Raw genomic sequence first — 19,462 nt, forward strand, 5'->3', positions numbered from 1 at the left:
ACCCCTCATCATTGCCAAATACTTGGTAATTGAGAGCCTACTTGGCCAACTCTGGACTAAAGCGTCGACCAAGAGACGGAATGATAATTCAAAGCATTGCCTTGGCAGCTTTCGTCGGTCAGATCGCTTACGGACTTAGTCGCCCGGCCGTGGCCACTGTGTATCCGTAGCTCGTTAGCTGTTGATGGTGAGATGGCGTTTCCTTCTACGCTTCCAAAATCAGGTCATGTGGAAAGGCAGCCTAGCCTTGTTGAAGAGTGCCAACGTCTTATGGCAGGAGATGGACATTGGATCTTTTCGACTTGCGACGACAACAGTACGACGACGATAAGAACGACAGAGGCGGCTGGGAGTTCAATGAAGTACCAGTCGCATGATGGTAACGCGCCAAATCAGCGTTCAATCCGTCGACCTTCGTCCCTGACCCTGAAATGAACTTTTATTTTCCTGATCGGGCCTCTCGCTCTCTGCCTCTCCCTTCGAAGATGGGACCATTACACCGACAGAGTATGCAAGTGACGATCCCCGCAACTGGCAAGAGTTGAAACCAGCTCGGGCCCGCAAATTATCTGCCAGCTTCGAGGCTCAGCATGTACTCTCACCACGGTGACCAGCAGGGTTGATTAGACACAGTTTTACAAGTTCCCCAAAGTGGATCATCCGGGACAAAGACGGGGATTGATCCAGCGAAACTCACCGAGCATTGGACAATGGCAGCCAAAAGCCACCTTATCTACCCATACAACGCGCCCGTAGCCCGCAGGCAGCATCGAAGGTCTAAGGCCCCGGACAGACGAAAATGCAGGGTGGCCGCAAGTCGAAATGGCCCTCGTTCGTTCTTCTCGAAGGAATCCACCAACTAACGGATACCCGCCGCTCTCTGACCCTAGGACCGAGTTACGCCGCCACTAAGCAGGCGACGCCGCAATCTGGAAGCGTGCGTTGTTGACGAATGGACGAGCCGCTCTAGCGGTAAGACGGAATAGACAGCCTGCTCAGCAGGAAAGCTATTCGGCGTTTGGTCTAGAGAAAGAGGGAGGGGAAAAGCATGGAAGCGGGAATGTACCGACACGAAGTCGTCAAGTACACGCTCGGGCACACTTGCTTGCTGGCTTGACGAGACAAGAACGAGGCTGGCGGTCAGAGATGGCGGTCATCCACCGCCTCGGCCGACTTGTTCCCCTCTCTGCGATGCCTGGGCAAGTTGATTGGAGGGTGCGGAACAGCTGTTGCGTAATTATCCCAAACAACAATAGGGCAACACGGGAACTGGACAACTGCGGGCGAGGCTTCGGGTGACAGAAATATCGTCAACTTTGTTGCGGCCGGGTGCGACATGATCTTTTTGTGGATCCAAGCTTGTTGATCAGGTAAGGTCGGGAAGAGGTAAGGTACCTTGCCTGACCTGCCTACTTTGTGCCGCACTTCGCAAGTGTCGCTGCACTCATCACTACCTGCAACTACCGGAGTAGGAGCAAGGAACGGCAACGCAGCGAGCACGACGGCAACCTGCGCATACCTGGGACTCAACCGGACACGACGCGGGCGGCGGGGCTGAAAATGACAAAAGGACGTAACGTTCGCGTTCCGTTGTAAAAGTTGAAACGACGGCAAGTCATCTGCAGTGCAACCAAGACGGTCATGTTTGTGACGGGAACCATGGTGTTGAAAACAGCTCGATAACTAAGGAATTATGTACAGTTGGATAACGGCCAGGCATTCCGGGATCTGGTATGTGTATGTGTGTGAGGTGGACGAGTTTGGTATCTTGTTTATTGTTTTCTTTTGTGCGTGTGTGTGTGTGTGTTGTTGTTGACGCCCACACTCAAAACACAGGCCAGCAGGTGGCCCACAAGGAGGCCATGGCCCCCCTCACCCTCCATGCCCATGCCCCCATGCCACCTCGTCGCCATGGCCAAGGTACGGATACAATCACATCACACCTCGCCTGGCCAGGCCGCCGGGTCGGGGGTGAGCATCGGCACCACGCGGCTCCTCCTAGTCAACGCGACAATTTTGGAGATGTTTTGGTTCTACGAGAGATCGCCCGCGGTAGAAATAGCAGCAACACGATTACACAAGGCAAGATATATGAGATTTTGTGGGTACACAGGGATCGGAGAGAGACACACACACAATGAGAGAAGAAAACTGAGAGGTTAAGAATGAGTCTCAACGGCGAACAGACCAACCCAAACCAGCCCCAGTCCGGGACTTTAGACGAAAGGTGCCGAGGAAGGGCGCCTGGAGAGCAGAGCACTCCGCTCGTGGTGCCGACACTGGAGGCTTCAGATGGAACTTCATCTGAAGGAGGTACCATCGTCTACGAAAGCCGTCTTCCATCGTCGCAGAAGTCAGTCGTCGGTGGCGACGGTCTTTGGAGACTAGGAGGGGCAGCAGACAGTCAAAGGATGCTGAAGCTGGCTGCTGGCCTGCCGTCTGCCCAGACTCCAAGGCTCTTCCTTGTGGATGCGCGGCGCCTAGGCGAAAAGACGGGCTCGATATGCCGGTGCTTACGACTTGGACTTGCATCTGTGGACTGGCGCCAACAATGGAACAGACCATCAAGCAGGTGGCCGATAGATGGAAAAGGTTGGATCCTTACGCCCTATGCGTAGGAAAGCCGAGTAACAAATTATAAGAAGGAAGAAGAAAAAAAACAGCGAGGACAATGAGCACGGCCACGAGCGCTAACCTGGTACATGTGTGTGTGTCTCTCTGTATGTGTGCCGCCGTCTTTGTTTCTGTGTCAATGAATGTCTTTGGACGAGGCAAGTCAACGTTGACGGGGGTTGAGGAACACATGCGGATGGCCATGGGGCTGGCTGGCTGAGAGCGGGGTGTGGACCCGTTGAACGACTGACTGACGACAGTGACACGAGGGCGAGAACAGGGCAAGTGGAAATTGGAAGCTCGACACAAGCGCCTGTGTCTGTAGGCATTGTCGATTTGATACATGTGAGTTGCTGCAGGTGTCAGAAGCGAAGCGAGCGTGGCTGATGCTGTACCAACGTTGTGCGACTTTCCAGCAGCCATTGACGGCCGTGAAGGCGCACAAGCTGAGCATGTAACTGATTAGACGGCGGGATGCCCATGCCTCAGGGCATGTGGCAGACGTGATACGGCGATGCCGCGGCGCTAACACTGGTAGGCTCGCTGAAAAGCGCATCCGAATGCTGCGCGTTTCTGAGAGTCAAGACGCTAGTTTACCCCGGGCTCCCAGGCATGGCCCCTGTCCTATAAGTTTGTCATCGAAAGAGGCGAGAGACAAGCAAGGACAGTCTAGGCAGATGCTGTCCTGTTTCTGCAACTTCGGGTCTTGGCCGTACATAGTATATACGATTACAGTACGCGTCTCGGTGCGGGACCTGGGGAGGCAAGCGGGCAAGCGGGCAAGCGGGCAAGCGGGCAAGCACGCAAGCCGCATACATACATGTAGGACCAGACGATATGGATACTTGTATACTTCACACCTTGAAGGCAGGGCAGGTTGAATGAATGGCGTCTTGTTATACAGAGTAGCCTATCCGTACTGGTCCTCAAGGACGGACGGGTTGCGGCTGGGCTTCGGGGCTGGTCTGGGTGGTTGAGATAACAGGTCTCAGCCGATCCGCGCTAGGGCGATCGATTTCCTCCGGGGGTTGAGTCTGGCAAGTGGTGGTGGTTTTCAAATTTCAGGCCTTTCCCCCTCGCAGGGCGGGCGGGTTTCCCAGGATGGACGGCATGAAGGAGAGACCAGGGGCCCTGGGGCGCCAGTGGGCTTGCTAAGCATTGAAATGGCAAGGTAGCTTGGCCCCAGTGGGCGGGTGGGTAGAGCTGGTCCGTTTTAGGTTGTTTTGAGAGTGGGAGGCGGGGTGGATGATATCTGGGTAGCAGCGAGCAAGAAGAAAAACAAAAGAAGCAATGACGAAAGGGAGACAGGCCGGATGGTACATAAGCGGAGGCGGGGGCGCGTGTACTGTGAGAAGGCAGAAGAGAGTCAGAAAGATAAAAAGTGGATGTCGTAGCATGGTTGATAGATTGAGTGACTGGCACAGACATAGGGGACTGGATGAAGAAGAAAGGGATAAGACGTTTGCCTCGTGGATTCGTCTTGTCGATGAAGCTACCTTGGAAACCTTAACCACGGCACTTACTACGCAGTAGTAACAATGCGAAGGGAAAGATTCTAGATGACGGAACAAGACGAAGCCAGCGGGTTGAAGATGGCTGGCACTGTGGCACACACGAGTAACAAGTACTGGGTGCCTAGGTTCGTACATGGTATGGCGGGCATTGGCATTGGCATTGGCATTGATTGCCATTGCCTCACCATGTGTGCCGATTGAAGTGGAAGGTGAGGTACGGTAAGGTACCGGTAAGGTAATTAATTAGGTACCTCAGGTAGGTAGAGAACAAAGAAGAGCAGAGGAAGAGAAGCAGCGGTCCGTTGCAGCAGGAAGCCGGCGGACTGGAAGGACCGCCGGGGAATTGCCTTTTCCTGTCCAAGGGCCTCTGTATAGTAGCAGCGATTTGCAGAGAGTGAAAAGTGTGTTGCTTAGCATCGGTGTTATTGCCATCGCGGTGGGTGACTAGAGCAGGTCGGTAATAAAAACGAAGAAGAAAAAGTAAGGAAGACCTGGCGACGACGGTGCACCGGCTGGGTTGGGTTGGTTGGTGGTGCCAGTGTTCAGGTGGTGTTGGTGTTGGTGTTGGTGTCGGTCTCTTCCTCAGCCCAGGTGCTATGGAAGGTCCAGGTAGGTAGTAGGTATCGTACCTTACCTACCTACCTAGGTAGCTAAGGTACCGTCCATAGGTACCTAAGGTAAGGTAAGGTACCTACCTAGGCAATGTCGGGCGGGTTTTGTTATTGGGCTTTCAGCAGGGAGCCGCCAGCTCAGGTCCCCGGGGTCCCTGGCTGGCGCTGTCCACTCACTGAGTGTGTGCGAACGGCCTCTCACTGGCCGGCATGCCACAGGAGTCATCTCCTGCGCTCCAGCCGAACTCCACTCCCCGTATGCATCCCATCTGCAGAGCTGGGTCTCCTCCATGCCGCTGCATGCCTCACATGGTATCAGAAGTAAGCAAGCAAGCAAGGTACGGGCTACGAGTACCTTGCCTTACCTTGCAGAGACGAGAGACGATAGACGAAAGACGAAGGACGAAGGACGGAACGGCAGAGATGAAGCCCCAAAGACCTTCTAGTGTACAGATAGACACGCCCCAAAGTGCTTCCCAAATCCCCGATTGCATTCTGTGCACCTATTCCCTTCCGGGACAACGGCCCTGTCGCTCAGCTCCTCTGCTTTCTCCTTCAGCTCTCTCTCTCTTTCTCTCTGACTCTCGTTCCCATTCATTCTCTATCTCTCTCTCTCTCTCTTTCTCGCGCTCGCCCATTCCCTCTCCCTCTCCCTCCCCCTCTCTCTCGCCTCTAGTTTCGATACTGTGCGTCTTCTTGTTCTTCTTCGTCTTTTTCTCCCGTCCATCCCCGTCCGAGCAAGAGGAGCCTGGGTAATCCCACAGACTTTTGAGCACTTGGACTGTGGACTGTGGACTTGGACTTGGACCGGGGCCAAGGGCCAGGAGGTGGACCTTGCTTGAACGACCGGGACCTGAAGCTGATCCTGGACCTCCATCCGAACGAGAGCGAACGATCCTCGCCTCCGCCCGTCCTCCGTCCTCCCACACGACCTACGGCCATTGGCAATTCCCACAACACACACACACACCCACTCACACTCACCCACCCACTGACCTTGACCCTCTTCTTACCTCACCTTACCGTACCTACCTTGACTACACTGACCTACCTACGTACCTTACGTCGCCGGTAGCCCACTTACGCGCTTCCTCTCCTCTTCCCACCGCGTTTGCTTGCTTGCTTGCTTTCTTTTCGACTTCTATTCTGGCCCGATCTTGATCTCGTCTTCTGGAAAGGGGGAGGAAACCCGGGATACCATTGCCATTGCTTCGACGACCACCACGACGACAACGACTTCGACTTCCATTTTCGACTTCTGCACCATCCGAGAGCCCTCTCTCTGCTAGACGTCTGTGTGTGCCCGCCGTTGGCCTGTTGATCCTTCATCCCGTCTTGCTTGTTCTCTCGTCACCTACCTACTTGCGCCCTCACTCTCACTCGCCCTCTCTCAACCTCCACTGGCTTGCGTTTTCCTTGTCTCACGTCAACTCTTTCTTCTCGCTGTTTTTGCATCCTCTCTCCCGCTTCGCCTTTGTCTTTCTCACCCGTCAACGTCGCGACCGCCGCTCGCCCCCCCTTCTCCTCCCCCCAAGAATCGAATCCACAACACCAAGACCTGGCGCCCATTCCTCACCAACCCCAACCCGAGAGATTGGCCCATATGTCTTGACGATGCTTACCACGTCCCTCGAGAGCACCTTCGACTCCTCCGCCCGCATGCCCGTCTCCGGCCTTGCTCCTTGGTTCTCCCAGTAGTAGATTGACAACGTACTGCAAATATGCAGACCGTTCCCAGTGTAAGTTGCCTGCTTGCCGTACCGTCCTAGTCCTACCCTCCTAGTGTCCTTCCTATATCCCGTATCCCGTATCCTATATTCGTACAGGCATCCCCCCAACTCTTGTCTCGAAGCTACACTGCGATATTTCCCTCTCAATCCGACACACGACCAGCCTACGGGGGCTTCTTCATTTCCCACAGCCCATCATCCCCATCACTATTCCTTCACAAGACTCCCCTGACTTTCTGTTTGCCTGCCTATTCTCAATTCGTCCCGCTGACTCGACACGCGCCCATCGTTAGCTCGTAGGCACTGGCACTGCGGTTGCTGGAGCGGCACTCGGTCTGGTTTTTGCTCATCCAGATGATGCGAGTTCCACCCAGCCTTTTTCCACGTACAGGAGGAAACTAGCCTCAGACCAAGACATTCCTCAGAATCACCCATTGAGCAGCGCCGCCCCTGTCTCATCTCGTCCCGGCACCAGTTCTCTCGCCCAGCCGCCGGCACCAGACGAACGCTTCGGCACTCTTTCCCCCAACTTCTCCTTCGCCTCCAAATCGAACGAAACCTCGTCGCGTCCCAGTCGCCCGCTGAGCCAGCACTTCAACTTTCCGCCCTCGTTCCTGCATAGCAGAAGGGCCTCTCTTGTACAGGGTGACCCAGCTTCGCCTACCTTGGCCGAGGACTCGAGAGAATCCGTTTCGTCCAACGGCTCTTGGATGAGGCGACTGTCTCTGCGACCATTGTCACAACACGGAAGCATTCGGTCAAGCCTTGGTTTTGACAACCAGTCGGTTGCCTTCTCAAACACCTCGGCCGCTCCGATTCTTTCTCCTACCGGTTCGATTCCCTCGCAGCTGCCACCAAACAAACTCGTCAAGCGGCCGCCCTCAGCGCACCAAAATGGTCCTGTAATGCGCCGTCGCTCGCGGACGCACCTTCCCAGCCTTCGCCGCCCCGCGACAAGCCACCAGAGATCCGCTACTCTGCACCAGTTTCACCACGACGTTCACGTTGTTGAGCCCATAGCCGAACCCAAATTCTCCTTCGATCAGTACAACTTTCCCGACCCAGAAGCCACCCCACGACCACCCAAGGAAGGCAACAAAGACGAGACGTCGCCCAAGGCCAAAACAAAAGCGTCAGCCAAGTGGACGTCCTTTTTTCACTCTCGCAGGGCCAATGTCATCTCGCGAAGCACTCCCGACCGCTTAATTGACCGCAGCCCCAGCACCAGATCGTCAACGACGACCAAACGCATCTTGGTACCCGGCGAAGACGCGCATAATATTTATTTAATCCGTGGTGCTATGCTAGGCGACGCTGCTGTCCCGCCATTGTCTAACGAGACGCCGACAAGTGACGAAGTGACGAAGGAAATTGAAGATTTGAAACACGAAGCCATTACGCAGGAGAAGACCGAGAAGGAGAACGATAACGAAAACGAAAACGATCAAGATACACCTTCGACTCCAGGAGACACGCCGACGAAGCGCACGCGGCGGTCCATGATGCATTTCACCTCACCGAACTGGGTGCAGCGGGCGGGTAGCATTCGGCGTTCAAAGCGCGGGGAATCAAAAGGTGGGAACAAGCGGCATGTGTCTGCACCTGCGACGACAACCCCTGGTCACACCCAAGACGACGTCGACCTCGCTGCGCCTACTGCAGACAACACCTCCCCGGCGCAAAACAATCAGCCAGCCACCAACTTGGACCCCGCAACCGCCACTCACCTCCAGCCGCGCAGTCGCAACACTTCGTCGCCCTTGCCGCCTCTTTCGCGTCTTTCTAGTTTCAACGTCGACGTGTCCCGACTTGGCTCATCGGGGGGACCCGTGCCTTCGCCGCGTTCTACTCAGCCGTCCGGTAGTTCTCAGAGCTCCGCGGCTCTCGCTGCTTACTATCGCAGCGCCGGAACCGATCGAAGCTCGACCATGAACAGTTCCGATCTGGAGGCGAGAGATTTCATTTCAGGCGACGATGACGACACAGATTTCAAGAGTGACACAATGTTTGACTCTCTGCGCACCGCAGCGTCTGCCATCAACCGCTTGGAGACTCCGACAGAATCCATGTTCGACGAATCTCCACCAGGAACTGCCACCGCCACCAAAACCAAGCGATTATCTATTCAGGAAATTCTAGGCCATTCATGGGATGTTGATGACAGGATCATGGAGGAGGATGAGAGCATCCCGACGCCAATTCGTGTCAATCACGAACCTAGAATACGCCCGGATTCAGATGTCATGGTGCCGCGCTACAGCATCGAGCGCCCATCCAACGAATACTCCCTCGGGAGCAAGGATTTTGGTCGTCTGTCGCTTGAGGATGATTTCGATGATGACTGGGCTCGCGACGAGGATGAGATGGCATACAGCAACCAACTATCCCCTCCAAGCTCCATGAATTCGCGCGGCGTCAGCCCGAATTTGCGCATGGCTCTCGCTAGCATTAGCGGCAACGGCAATGTCGACACCGGAAACGACCTTAGCGAGAGGCCCCGGAGCAACATCTTCGACTGGAGTGAACCAAACAACGACAAAGCCGACAATGGCAGCTCATTCCGCCCGAAAACTGCCTACGGCAAAGGTCTCGATATCAGAGGCGGCCGTACGGCCATCCGGAAAGGACCCACTGCGATGCATGTTCGCAGTCAAAGTGTACCCGTTGTTCACGACGCTGTCGAGACAGCCTCGATAGCATCTCAAAAGTTCGGAACCTGGGGCCTGGGCACGAAGACCGTCAGCGAAGACTGGGACGATGACTTTGAATTTGGCGGCAACGAGTTAGAGGATAAAGACACCGACAGCGCATTCGGTATGGTGGTGCCTGCCTCTATCCAGGCGTCTCAACCGAGTTTGAAGCAGCATTCCGGCCACATCCGGGAGTTCTCTCTGCTTGTTAATGACCTTAAGCGTCTATGTCGCCATGGTAAAGACTTGGACATGCTCGGCGGTCCCAACGCTGGTCTCTGGCAAGAAGCTGAGGGTATCATCGCCCTGGCATCTCCCGATGAGGATGAGCTGGAGGGGATGGATGTCGACTCATCGTCCGTTATGAGTGAGCGATTCATGGAAGGATTCGATGCCGCATCACCCGCTCCTATCGAAAAAGAAGACCCATTTGACGAAGTTCACGAGATCAACGTTTCCAAGACTGCCGTTATTCGCGAACGGCCCGCCGGCCGTCGCCGCTCTGTTTTCTCTCCAGATGACGACATATTTGGCGGGAACAGCCCGGCTCCCGATGACCTCCCTCCCCCGCGACCGAAAACGCCCGAGAACAACATCAACATGGGAGGACACGATGTCACGGACATCGTTAGATCCGTGCTTGATGCCATGCAGCAACGGACTGCTGCAGAGCCCGCCCGCGATGATAAGCTTCACTTCGGCACGAACAGCCTGAAAGCTCTCGTCAAGCGGGCTGGTGATCTGCGGGACACCCTATCAGAAGTTGTGCGCCGGGCAGATCAATTAACCTCCAGCCCTGCGCGAACGCCTCGGCAACATAGTGACAGCCCGGCTTTCACTAGGGTGTTCACCCCGGAGCACACACCATCCCCATCGAGCCCGCCCAAGAAGCTGCCTCACAGTCGGAGCACAAACTCAGTTCTCAGCCGGGGATCTGTTGACGCATCGCCATCAAGTGGTCTGCAACGCATGCAGATGATGACTGTCAGCTGAGGTTACATACTATCAGATGTCAACCAAAGACATCGAAAGTCTGGATGAAGTGACATGACCCTCATCCGTCCAAGGCTACATACAAAAGCTCTGTACATGTACGAATATTGTCGATTTTTCTTGTCTGCATAGCGACGGCTAGGGGTTTCTTCGGTTCTTGGTCTTTTCTATTTTTCCTGTTCATCGCTGCGACATATAACACAAAGACGACTCGGCCACCTTTATCCATTCGACCGACAGTTACGGAGTGTTTCGCGCCGATGCGCAACTTGGCAAAGCCACTCATGGTCCCGCAACCAATTTGCCTCAGGCTCAACCAGTTGGAGGCTAGTGTTGTCGTCCTCCAATACTTTTACTTTCCTTGCCCACGAACACAACTCTGACGACGACGTTAATTATGTACGATCTCGCCAGGCGAATCCGAAGCTTCTGGGTGTGTACCCCGGAGCAGGATACCTGCCACCTGGTGCGACACGGAGGAATGACACGACGGTCATGTGAAGAAGACAAGGGAATGAAGCGCAATGGTTGAGTGGAAACGGGCAAACACGCTAAATGCGCGAGCCTCGCAGAAAATCGCATCGCCAGTTGACAGAGGCTTTCATCGTCTCCGAGCCCTTTTCCTACATTGAGACGTTCTGGCTCTGGCATTGTACAATGGGTAGACAAGCAGGAAACGCAACAAAAAGAGACATACTTTGGCTGTTGGTTGGTCTGCTGCATTTTCTTCAACTCTTATCCTGCTGAGTACATAGTGGACGGACATGACCTTGCGAGCCACCTCTGTTTCATGGCGGCAAGTCTTTCTCTATTTGAGACATTTCTTGGGCGTGCCAGGCCCTCGAGTCGGATAACGTTCTGTTTCTTTGACACTCATGAAGAAAGATTGCATCCCTACGCACGAAGATGTGTCTCTGCCAGGACGGAGGAACATCTCGGGATCGCGTCAAAAGCCGAAAAGACCTTAGGTGGCATTATGGTCAAAAATTAATACAATGGTTTTACGGAAAAGGAATGGGATACGGGATTGGTTTCTTAAAAAGGTTGGACTGGACGAACTGATTAGTAGAAGGGAAGGTTTGCTAGCGGGTAGGGTTTACACAAAGGTAGCTTCTTCATAAATGCATTATCGACCTTTCAGGTTTTGACACCAAGCAACTTCACCTGCCCAATGGAGATCTCCATCTCTCTCATAACTGTCCAAGTCACGTCTGCAGCTTGAGAATATCGTCACGTTGAATTGTACGCCGTGCAGTGCATTTGGAAGACCGGAACCTTCTGGCAGCTATCTTGCGGGTCGGGCTGAAGCAGAAGAACATTCTGAAATTTTATTCCTAGTGATACATGAGAGGAAACATTACTCGTTTCCCGCTCGATCGGACTGAAAAAAAAAACGAGGAGAGTAGGTTGAAGAGATTGGATAGGCTTCGATAAGCCACATTAGGGAGTACGATGCGGTGTTCTCATTTCCTGCAACTGATGGGGGAGAAACCACCAGCACGAGATGCCGGATGATACGCGCAATACAATCTGAATAGAAGGCAGGGGGTATATCCAGGAGTAGGAGGAGCCTGAAGCCTGAAGAGCAGAGACATGATATTTGGAAAAAGAAAGACAAGGGAAAACACACACGATGTTTTGTGTGCGTATGGTATGTATGAGTTCAGTTAAATCCGACAAATCAATCGCTGTTCCTTCTTTTTCGGATCCCTTTTTGATCTTCGTACATCATCACGCTGAAACCATGGACCATCTGTTCTCTTTTTCTTTTTTCCCCCTGATCCATAACCCAAGATAGCAGTAGTAGATATCCAGCAGAAGATCACCCCTCCGTGCGCCGAGTTGTGTGTTTGTGTTGGTTCAGTAGCGGAAAGCATTTTAGGAGGCGGGCTTGGACCGGGCACCCGCGATCCAGTTGTGGCCACCGCCGAGGGGCACGACGCGCTGCAGCTCCTCGCCATAGAAACGGTTCCACATGGAGTGACCCGCGAAACTCACAGCATCGGGGGCGGACCGCGTCTGCGTACGCTTGAATCGCAGGTAACGGGACTCAGAATCCTCGGGGGTCAGTGGCGCGGCGTCGTAGGCGTGCAGCGCCGGCTTCGTGGGAGCAATCCACATGATGCCGTTGTCTTTGGGAATGCTGACCTTTGGAGCCGACCACATGGGAACGATGGGTGTTGTAGGCGCGGACTGCGTCCACATGGAGTGGCCCTCAAAGCTGACGAGCCCGGTGGCCCGAGTCTGGGTCTTGGTTCGCTTGAGACGCAACTCGCGAGATTCGGAGTCCTCTGGCGTCAGGGGAGTGGCGTCGAAAGAGTGACGGAAAGGCTTCGCGGGCAGAGTCCACATGTTTCTGTTTTCCTCCGGAGTTGTCACCTCAGGCGCGGACCACAGAGACGTGGTAGTTGTGCTCATGGGCAAGGGAGACGGCGCAGGCTCGAACTCGGGCTCGAACTCGGGCTCGATATCGGCCTCGCGCGCAGGCTGTACATACTGCGTCGGTTGGAGGAAGATCTCGGGCTCGGCTCGCTGCTCGAATTGCGGCTCGGCGGACTGCTCATATTGCTCATCGTACTGTGGCTCATACTGAGGCTCGAACTGTTGCTGCTGGTAGTATTGTTGCTGCTGATACATCTGTTGCTCGAGCAGTCTCTGATTATATTGCTGCTGCTCGAAAAGACGCTGCTCATACTGCTGTTGCTCGTACAAGCGTCGCTCATACTCCTGCTGCTCGAACTGTTGTTGCTCGTATGCCTGCTGCTCGAGTTGTTGCTGCTCGTAGTACGGCTGCTGCTCAAATTCGGGCTGCTCGGCATACGGTTGTTGTTCAAAGTTGAACTGCTCAACGAATCGAGGCCGCTCGACCTCTTGCTCGAAAGGCGCTTCGACAGGGTAGGCGGATGCAGTGATGGCCTCATTTAAAGCTTCCTGCCACTGCTCAGGGCTAGCCTCGTTGCGGGTGAGATTAGCAGGGGTCGCAGAGGCAGAGATGGCTTTGTTCAGAGCGTCAACCCATTCAGCGGGGCTGGCAATGGTTCGGACAAGAGGAGCCGAAGCTGGTATTTCTCCGATAGCCTCGTTCAGTGCAGCTTCCCAGTCTGCGGAGCTAGCTTCAGTACGGCGAAGTGGTTCCCGGGGCTTGTCGGATTCGTTCTCCCACCAGGTGGGGTTCTTAACAGGCACCTCCGGGAGTGGTTCGAACTCGGACACGGCTTCCGTTACAACTGACCGCGTTGAAGCTGTGTCCAAGCTAGGTGTTGATCGGCCAGATGAGCCGGCATTTGAAGGTGAGCTGGGCCTTGCTGAAGCAACGGAGATCCAATCGTGTACAACAGGCATGGTGGGGGAGGCAACCCAAAGGCTGGTGGAAGTGAGGGAAGGAAGAGCTTCAAAGCTCACACGTGCCGTCGAAGACATGCTTACACCAATGGGCAAGGCAGAGGTAGTCTTGAAAGTTGCGCGCTTGTGGCCGGCATCGAAAAGTCCCTCGTATACCACCTCGACAATGACGGCGGGGGCATTCCAGAGAGGATTGGCTGGTGTCCGTGGCGATGTCCAGAGACTGTTTGAGGTCAGAGTAGGGAGTGCTTCAACAGTAACGCGAGCGGTCGACGACACGGTCAGGCCAACGGGAGACGCAGAAGTTGTCCTGAAGGTGATGCGCTTGTAGTCAATGTTGAAGAGACCCGTGGCCTCCGTCTCGACGATTGTAGGAGAAGCGGTCCACAAGCTCTTCATGGTCTGAGGCTTGGTCACCGGCGTCGCCATTATCTTGGGCTGCGACCGTGTCCAGAGGGTGCCGCTGTTGGATGTTTCGACGAGCTTCAGAGGAGCGATCCAGAGATTGTTGCTGTGGATGATTGCAGGTTCAAGAAGCTGAGTCTGGACACGAGGAGGAGCGTTCATCGTATCCATATACGCTGTCCAAGTACGTGCGTCAGGCTGCGGCAGCCCTGGTGGGAGACGGACACTAACGAAACGCTTGGGCTTCCCGGTCCAAAGCAGGGACGACGTCTCGGGCGACGACCGCACTTCTTCGGCAGCAACAGTAATAACCATGGAGTCATGCTTAGTATCGTCTTCATCATTGGCCGTCTTCTCGTCCTCGGAGGGATACTCAGAGGAACCCTGGGAAACGTACTCGTCCTCGACGAGAGAGTCGGGACGGTAGTATTGCGGCTGGGGGAGCAGGCTGTTCTTGGAGGGAACTTGGTCCGACTGCAAGAGACTGGCAATCTCCCACAGCGTGGTCTCATCGAAACCGTCGTCACTCTCATCATCCTCGTCAAGGTCCGACACCTCATCGTCGCCTTCCTCTTCCTCGTCATAGTCGTCGAAGAACGAGGAAGAGTATTCCTGAGCCTGGAGCTGTTGCGCGCGAGCCTCCAGAGCCGCGCGGACTGCTGATCCTCCGGTGGACATGGTACCAGGCATGGCCATGAACATTTGGCGGGGTCGCGGTTGTACAGTCGCAGTATCTGACTTCTCGCCCCAAGGGAACTGGAAGATGCCAAGAGTGCCGCGCTTGTCTGGAAGCGGCTCGGGGTTTTCAAGAATATCAGGAAGGGCGGTGATGCGCTTGCTTCGCCTTGGGGGTCGCTGTGTGAGGGGACGAGCCTGGGTCTTGGGAGGCTCAGCAACAAACGAAGCTCGCCAGAGGGACTTGGTGAAAGAGTTGCGCAGCTTTTTAGCGGCAGTGTGATCCGACTGCCATAATTGGAAGCTCTCGATGACTAGAGGCTCGGAGGTCTTGCGCGCGGCAGGGCGGACTGATAGTCCAGGGAGCACGACGGCAGCTTGTCCGCTTTGAGTGGGCTCGCTCGCAACATCGTGGGTCGGGGCCCAGAGCAGCGCTGGTTCGCGCTCAGAAGATAGCGGCGAGACGGGTGCCCAAAGATATCCCTCTGGTGCAGCTCGCTCCTTCGGCATGAGCGTCGCGAGAATCTGAGCGTCGACGCCCTCGGACTCGTCGGTGTCCGGTGGGGTAGGACTACCCAACTGCGCACTTACACGCGCCTTTGAGACAGACAAGAAATTGAGATTCCGCTTGGCCAATAGTTCGGTCGCATTCTCCATATACTCCATCTGCGCGTCGTTGAGTCGCCGTTGCCAGAGGCTAGTGCGATTGTCGTTGGAGGAGCTGGATGAGGCGGCGCTTCTGAGGTCTTCGTAGGACGACTTGTTCAGGCTACCTCCGCTCTGCATCCGAGCGCGACGCGATGCGCGTCGATCCGCCGCAATGTTGGAGTGCAGGGAAGAATCCCTCGAATGCACACTGACATTCGACGGCTCTTGCTGCGAGTTGCGAACAGAAGTCGTCCCATTCGTGGAGAAGGAATCGCGGCTAAGGCCATGCTGCATCTCGTGCCATTGGTTTTCTTGCTGACCCATTTCAGCTTCGAGAGACTCGAGGAGGCGGATTCTTTGTCCCTGGCTCTCATAAGAGTCCCTGTTGGGTTCCTCGAGCTTCTTGAGTTGCGCCTGGATCATCTCGTAGGCGTGTTGCGGCGACTCCAGCGGAGACGGCTCCGCCACCTGCAGCACCACAGCATTCATCCTCCTAGAAGGCGACTTTAGCTGCAGTGGTGTTGGCGGTGGCATCCGACGCGAGTTGACCTTCTCCTTACGCTCCGAGAATGTCACGCACTCGTCGCCAATACGACGGTGCCAACGGGCGCCCCGATTGGCGACACTCACGTCAGGGAGATCAGCTGGTCCGTCCTGTATAGAAGGCACGAAGTCTCTCTCGTGCTCAACAGAAGCGTCCAACATAATGTCAATGACCTCCTTGCCGTCACCGTGGCTAATCATCGAAACGTCGCGTGGTTGAATCCAGGTGGGTTTAGGCATGTGCGTGACGTCTTGAAGGTTCACAGCAGCGACAGGCGAATGGATTGAGCCCCAATTTGTCGTCGCAATCTCGTCGTGGGTTCTCGCTTCGCTGAATTCCGAGAGACTTGGGTTTCGAGTAGGAAGGACCGGAGATGACTGGCGCTTGGCTCCGTCGTACGATTTGCCCTGGGCGCGTTCGTGAACGGGTAGGTCGGGAATCCACGAGTCGCGGTCTTCGGCAAGGCCTCTTCCAGTGACAATCGAAGTGTCGACACTGAACTTAGACGTGTTTCGAGGGTAGTTCAGGGGATGCTGAGGCTCGTCAATATCGAGGATACTCTGTGTGCGCACTGAAGTCTTGGTGGAGATGTCAGACGACATCTTTGATTGAACACGGCTGCTGTCAGTATCCCATCCTCCTTTGCCCTCGACCATAGCGTTGTTTTCAATCTTATAAGCTGCCGGCAAAACCGGCATCTCAGGAACCGATTCCCTGGCCTTAGAACCAGCGTCAGAGCTGCTGGGCGGCCTGGGAAAAAAGAGGTCCATCTTCTCATCGAACGTCATGCTCTTCGTGTCATTAGGCAGCGGCCGAATGGGATTGCCGGCACTCTTAGGCGGGGGCGGGAGAGGAGGCAATTGAGTAGGGCTCCCAGGATTTGACAGCAGGATTGACTTTCTGCTGATGATGGAGCCTCCGGACTTGCTCCGCTTGTGGTTGGGAGTATCTTCCGCGGGAAACACCGAGCGATCCTTACCCTGTTGCCTTGGAATTGGACGTGGTCGATGAACAACGGAGCCGGATGACTTCAGCGCTGAACCAGGGGACTGCAACCCAAGAGGAGTCTTGGCGGCTTGGTTGACTGCACCCTGAATAATGTTTTGCACTGCTGTCGGGTCATTATACTGAATGTTATTCACGAACATGACCGTCTGTTCGTTTGGCACCGTTGCTTCCTTGGGAAGAGGTCGCATCGTCATCGCTCTGGGGTTGGATGGCAAACCCGTCGTCGTTGGTCGTCGTTGTAGACCTGGCCCACTAGAGCCGTCCTGGCTCTGATTCTGGTTCTGGTTCTGGTTCTTGGGCGACAACGGCTTGCTCCTAGATGGTCGGATCGTCGGATCAACAGACGACTGGATGGGCCATGTTGACGGGAGGTCCTTCTTTGGTGATGTCAGGCGAGCAGCGCTCTTTGGGGGAGGAGGCGGCACCAGGGCGGTTGAAGGTGACATGGCTTGGACGGTGGTGGATGTTGATTTCTGGCTGGCAGACCTGTCGATCGTTTTTTGACTGACAGACCTATCAATGGTTTTTTGACTGCCAGATCTCTCCATCGTCTCAAAGGGACTGAGGGGTCGTTCCGGCCGGGGCGGACGAGGTGGAGAAACGGAGCTCAGAGGAGCTGCCGACTTTGGCGGCGTAACCGGCCTAGATTCTTCCTTGGGTGGAAGAGCCTCCGGCATTTGACGAGGAGATCTCCGCCTCAGTTCCTCAACTCCTGGAGAGAGCTGAGCGGATGAGGTTGTCGCTGGAGGATTTGACATCAATCCAGCAGACTTGAGGGGCTGAGGCGCCGCTGGGGGCGATGTCGGGCCAACCTCTTTACGCTTCATGCTCTGGGCTCGCTTGAGGGCCTCCTCTGGCGTGATCGCTGGTGGTTGAGGAGCGGGGCGTTGTGCAATCAAGCTCGGCGATCTTTGCATAGTTGCCATGTCGTTGTCCCTTTTCTCCCGGTCATTCTGTGCGGCAGTCGCCAGGTCGATGGTTGCGATCTTGTTGAGAGGGTTGCGCTCGCCGCTCTCCTGAAGAATCGGGTTGGAGATGGCGTTCTTGATGTTTGCGCCAGGCCCTCCTCGATCGAAGATGCTTCTCTTGTACTGCGGTTTCGGTGCGTTTTCCAACCTTCTGCCTTCTCGGACGGGGGCGGTCTGCGCACGAATGGGAGGGAAGAGTTGACCCTGGACAGGAACCCCTCCGACACCGATAGCAGCTTGGCCAGGTACGGAGCCGGCAATGATGGGCAGAGAACCACCAGCACCTGCCTGGATCTCGGGACGCGGCGCTTCTCTAGGTTGTCCGAAGGTGGTAACGGTAGTGATGGTACCGGCCTTGAGATCTTCGTACCGGGTTGGCGGGTAGTCGGAATCGGATGTGCCAAGATCTCTGCCGGAGCTCATGTTACGCGGTGACTGCGCGTCAGGGTGAGTAATCTGCTGGGGCCGGGGAGGAAGAAGAGAATCAGAAAACCCGGTGACGATTCCTGGGGAAGTCAGCTGAGAACTGGAGATCGTCAATAAGTTCACTCACCAACTAGGATCGAAAGAGCAGTCGCGGGCAGGGCGGTTCTGAAGATCAGCTCGATAGACTCTGCTCCTAACAGCATAGGAATGCTTCCCTGTTACCATGAGATCAGTCATCTGAGTTTGATGATCTCAACCGAAGCTTTACTCACTGCAGTCCACGCACCATGTCCACCCATGATCCACAGGACGGCCTTTTTACCCTGAGCACCAGCCTGACCGCTTTTGGCCTCCGCGATGAGACCGAGAGAGCTCGCCCTGAAGGCGAGCATACCGATGATGAGAAAGTCCGTGACCATGATGACAACACCGATTGGCAAAACGTCGGTCTTGGACACGCAGACGGTGGCAATCTGTGGTTTCTGAAAGCCGACGAACACAGCACCCAGCACAAAACGGGTTCCAATGACGGCCTGGGGAATGATGGCGCCCGTCGGCGCTTTGGCGTTTGAATTGATTGCCCATAGCAGGTATTGTTCGATGGCGAAACGGGCCAACTGGTCGAAAATGGTAGTAAATATTACGGCGACTTGGCACCCGGAGATCGCAGTCGGATCGATAGTAAGGGCGGCGAAGTCGATTTGAGCCCACAGGGCTGCGGAAGCAAGGAATGTGATGAGGACCAGCCTCAGGCCGTCCCGAAAGATCTTTGAGCCATGGCCCTTTGCGAAAAGAAAGACGGCGGCGGACGCGGCGTTGAGAACGATGCCACTGTTCACTGCGGGTTAGCCTCTGTTCCTGAACCCGAGTCCTCCCATTCCATGATCTCCTCTCTCTTTCTATCCCCTCAAGGGTCATTCATGACGTCCCATCCCCCATCATATACATCCATCTTCAAGGTTGCGGAGAGGCGGGCAACTGACAAGGTGAGGGCGGCAACGAGGGCCTGGACAATTCCTGGAATGAACATTTCGTGTGTCGTCGGCGCCGCGGGCCGGCCGGGATAGAATCGAAAACCCAGTCAATGGGAAAATGCGAGAAGTAAGATCTAAGAAAGAAAGCGAATCATCATGGAAGTGCTGTCGAATTACGGTAGCATCCTATGATTGAGCAGAAGAGAACATGACCAGCTACGCCCCACGAGGTGGCAGATAGATGGTATGAAGGAAACTGAGATGGAGTCCAGCGCGCAATGTTCTTAGTTGGCGGTCGTTCTCTGGAGTTGTCGGGGACGC

The 19,462-nt window shown here is 55.2% G+C and overlaps 2 protein-coding genes across 2 annotated transcripts; one reads left to right on the forward strand and one right to left on the reverse strand.

Moving 5' to 3' along the window:
- Positions 1–6,459: 6,459 nt before the first annotated feature.
- On the forward strand, positions 6,460–10,151 carry CGCS363_v014367 (uncharacterized protein; the record flags this gene model as incomplete). Its single annotated transcript, XM_036646216.1, has 2 exons — positions 6,460–6,477; positions 6,762–10,151. The coding sequence occupies 2 exons, from the start codon at positions 6,460–6,462 to the stop codon at positions 10,149–10,151; spliced, it is 3,408 nt and encodes a 1,135-aa protein (XP_036488376.1).
- Positions 10,152–12,029: 1,878 nt separating this feature from the next.
- On the reverse strand, positions 12,030–19,197 carry CGCS363_v014368 (uncharacterized protein; the record flags this gene model as incomplete). The annotated part of the gene is made up of 4 exons (XM_036646217.1): positions 12,030–18,247; positions 18,295–18,382; positions 18,440–18,998; positions 19,151–19,197. 4 exons carry the CDS (start codon positions 19,195–19,197, stop codon positions 12,030–12,032), a joined length of 6,912 nt encoding a protein of 2,303 aa, XP_036488383.1.
- Positions 19,198–19,462: the final 265 nt, after the last annotated feature.

This window comes from Colletotrichum siamense (genome assembly GCF_013390195.1).
Source record: "Colletotrichum siamense strain Cg363 chromosome Unknown KSG_Cg363_contig10, whole genome shotgun sequence".
Lineage (NCBI taxonomy): Eukaryota > Fungi > Ascomycota > Sordariomycetes > Glomerellales > Glomerellaceae > Colletotrichum > Colletotrichum siamense.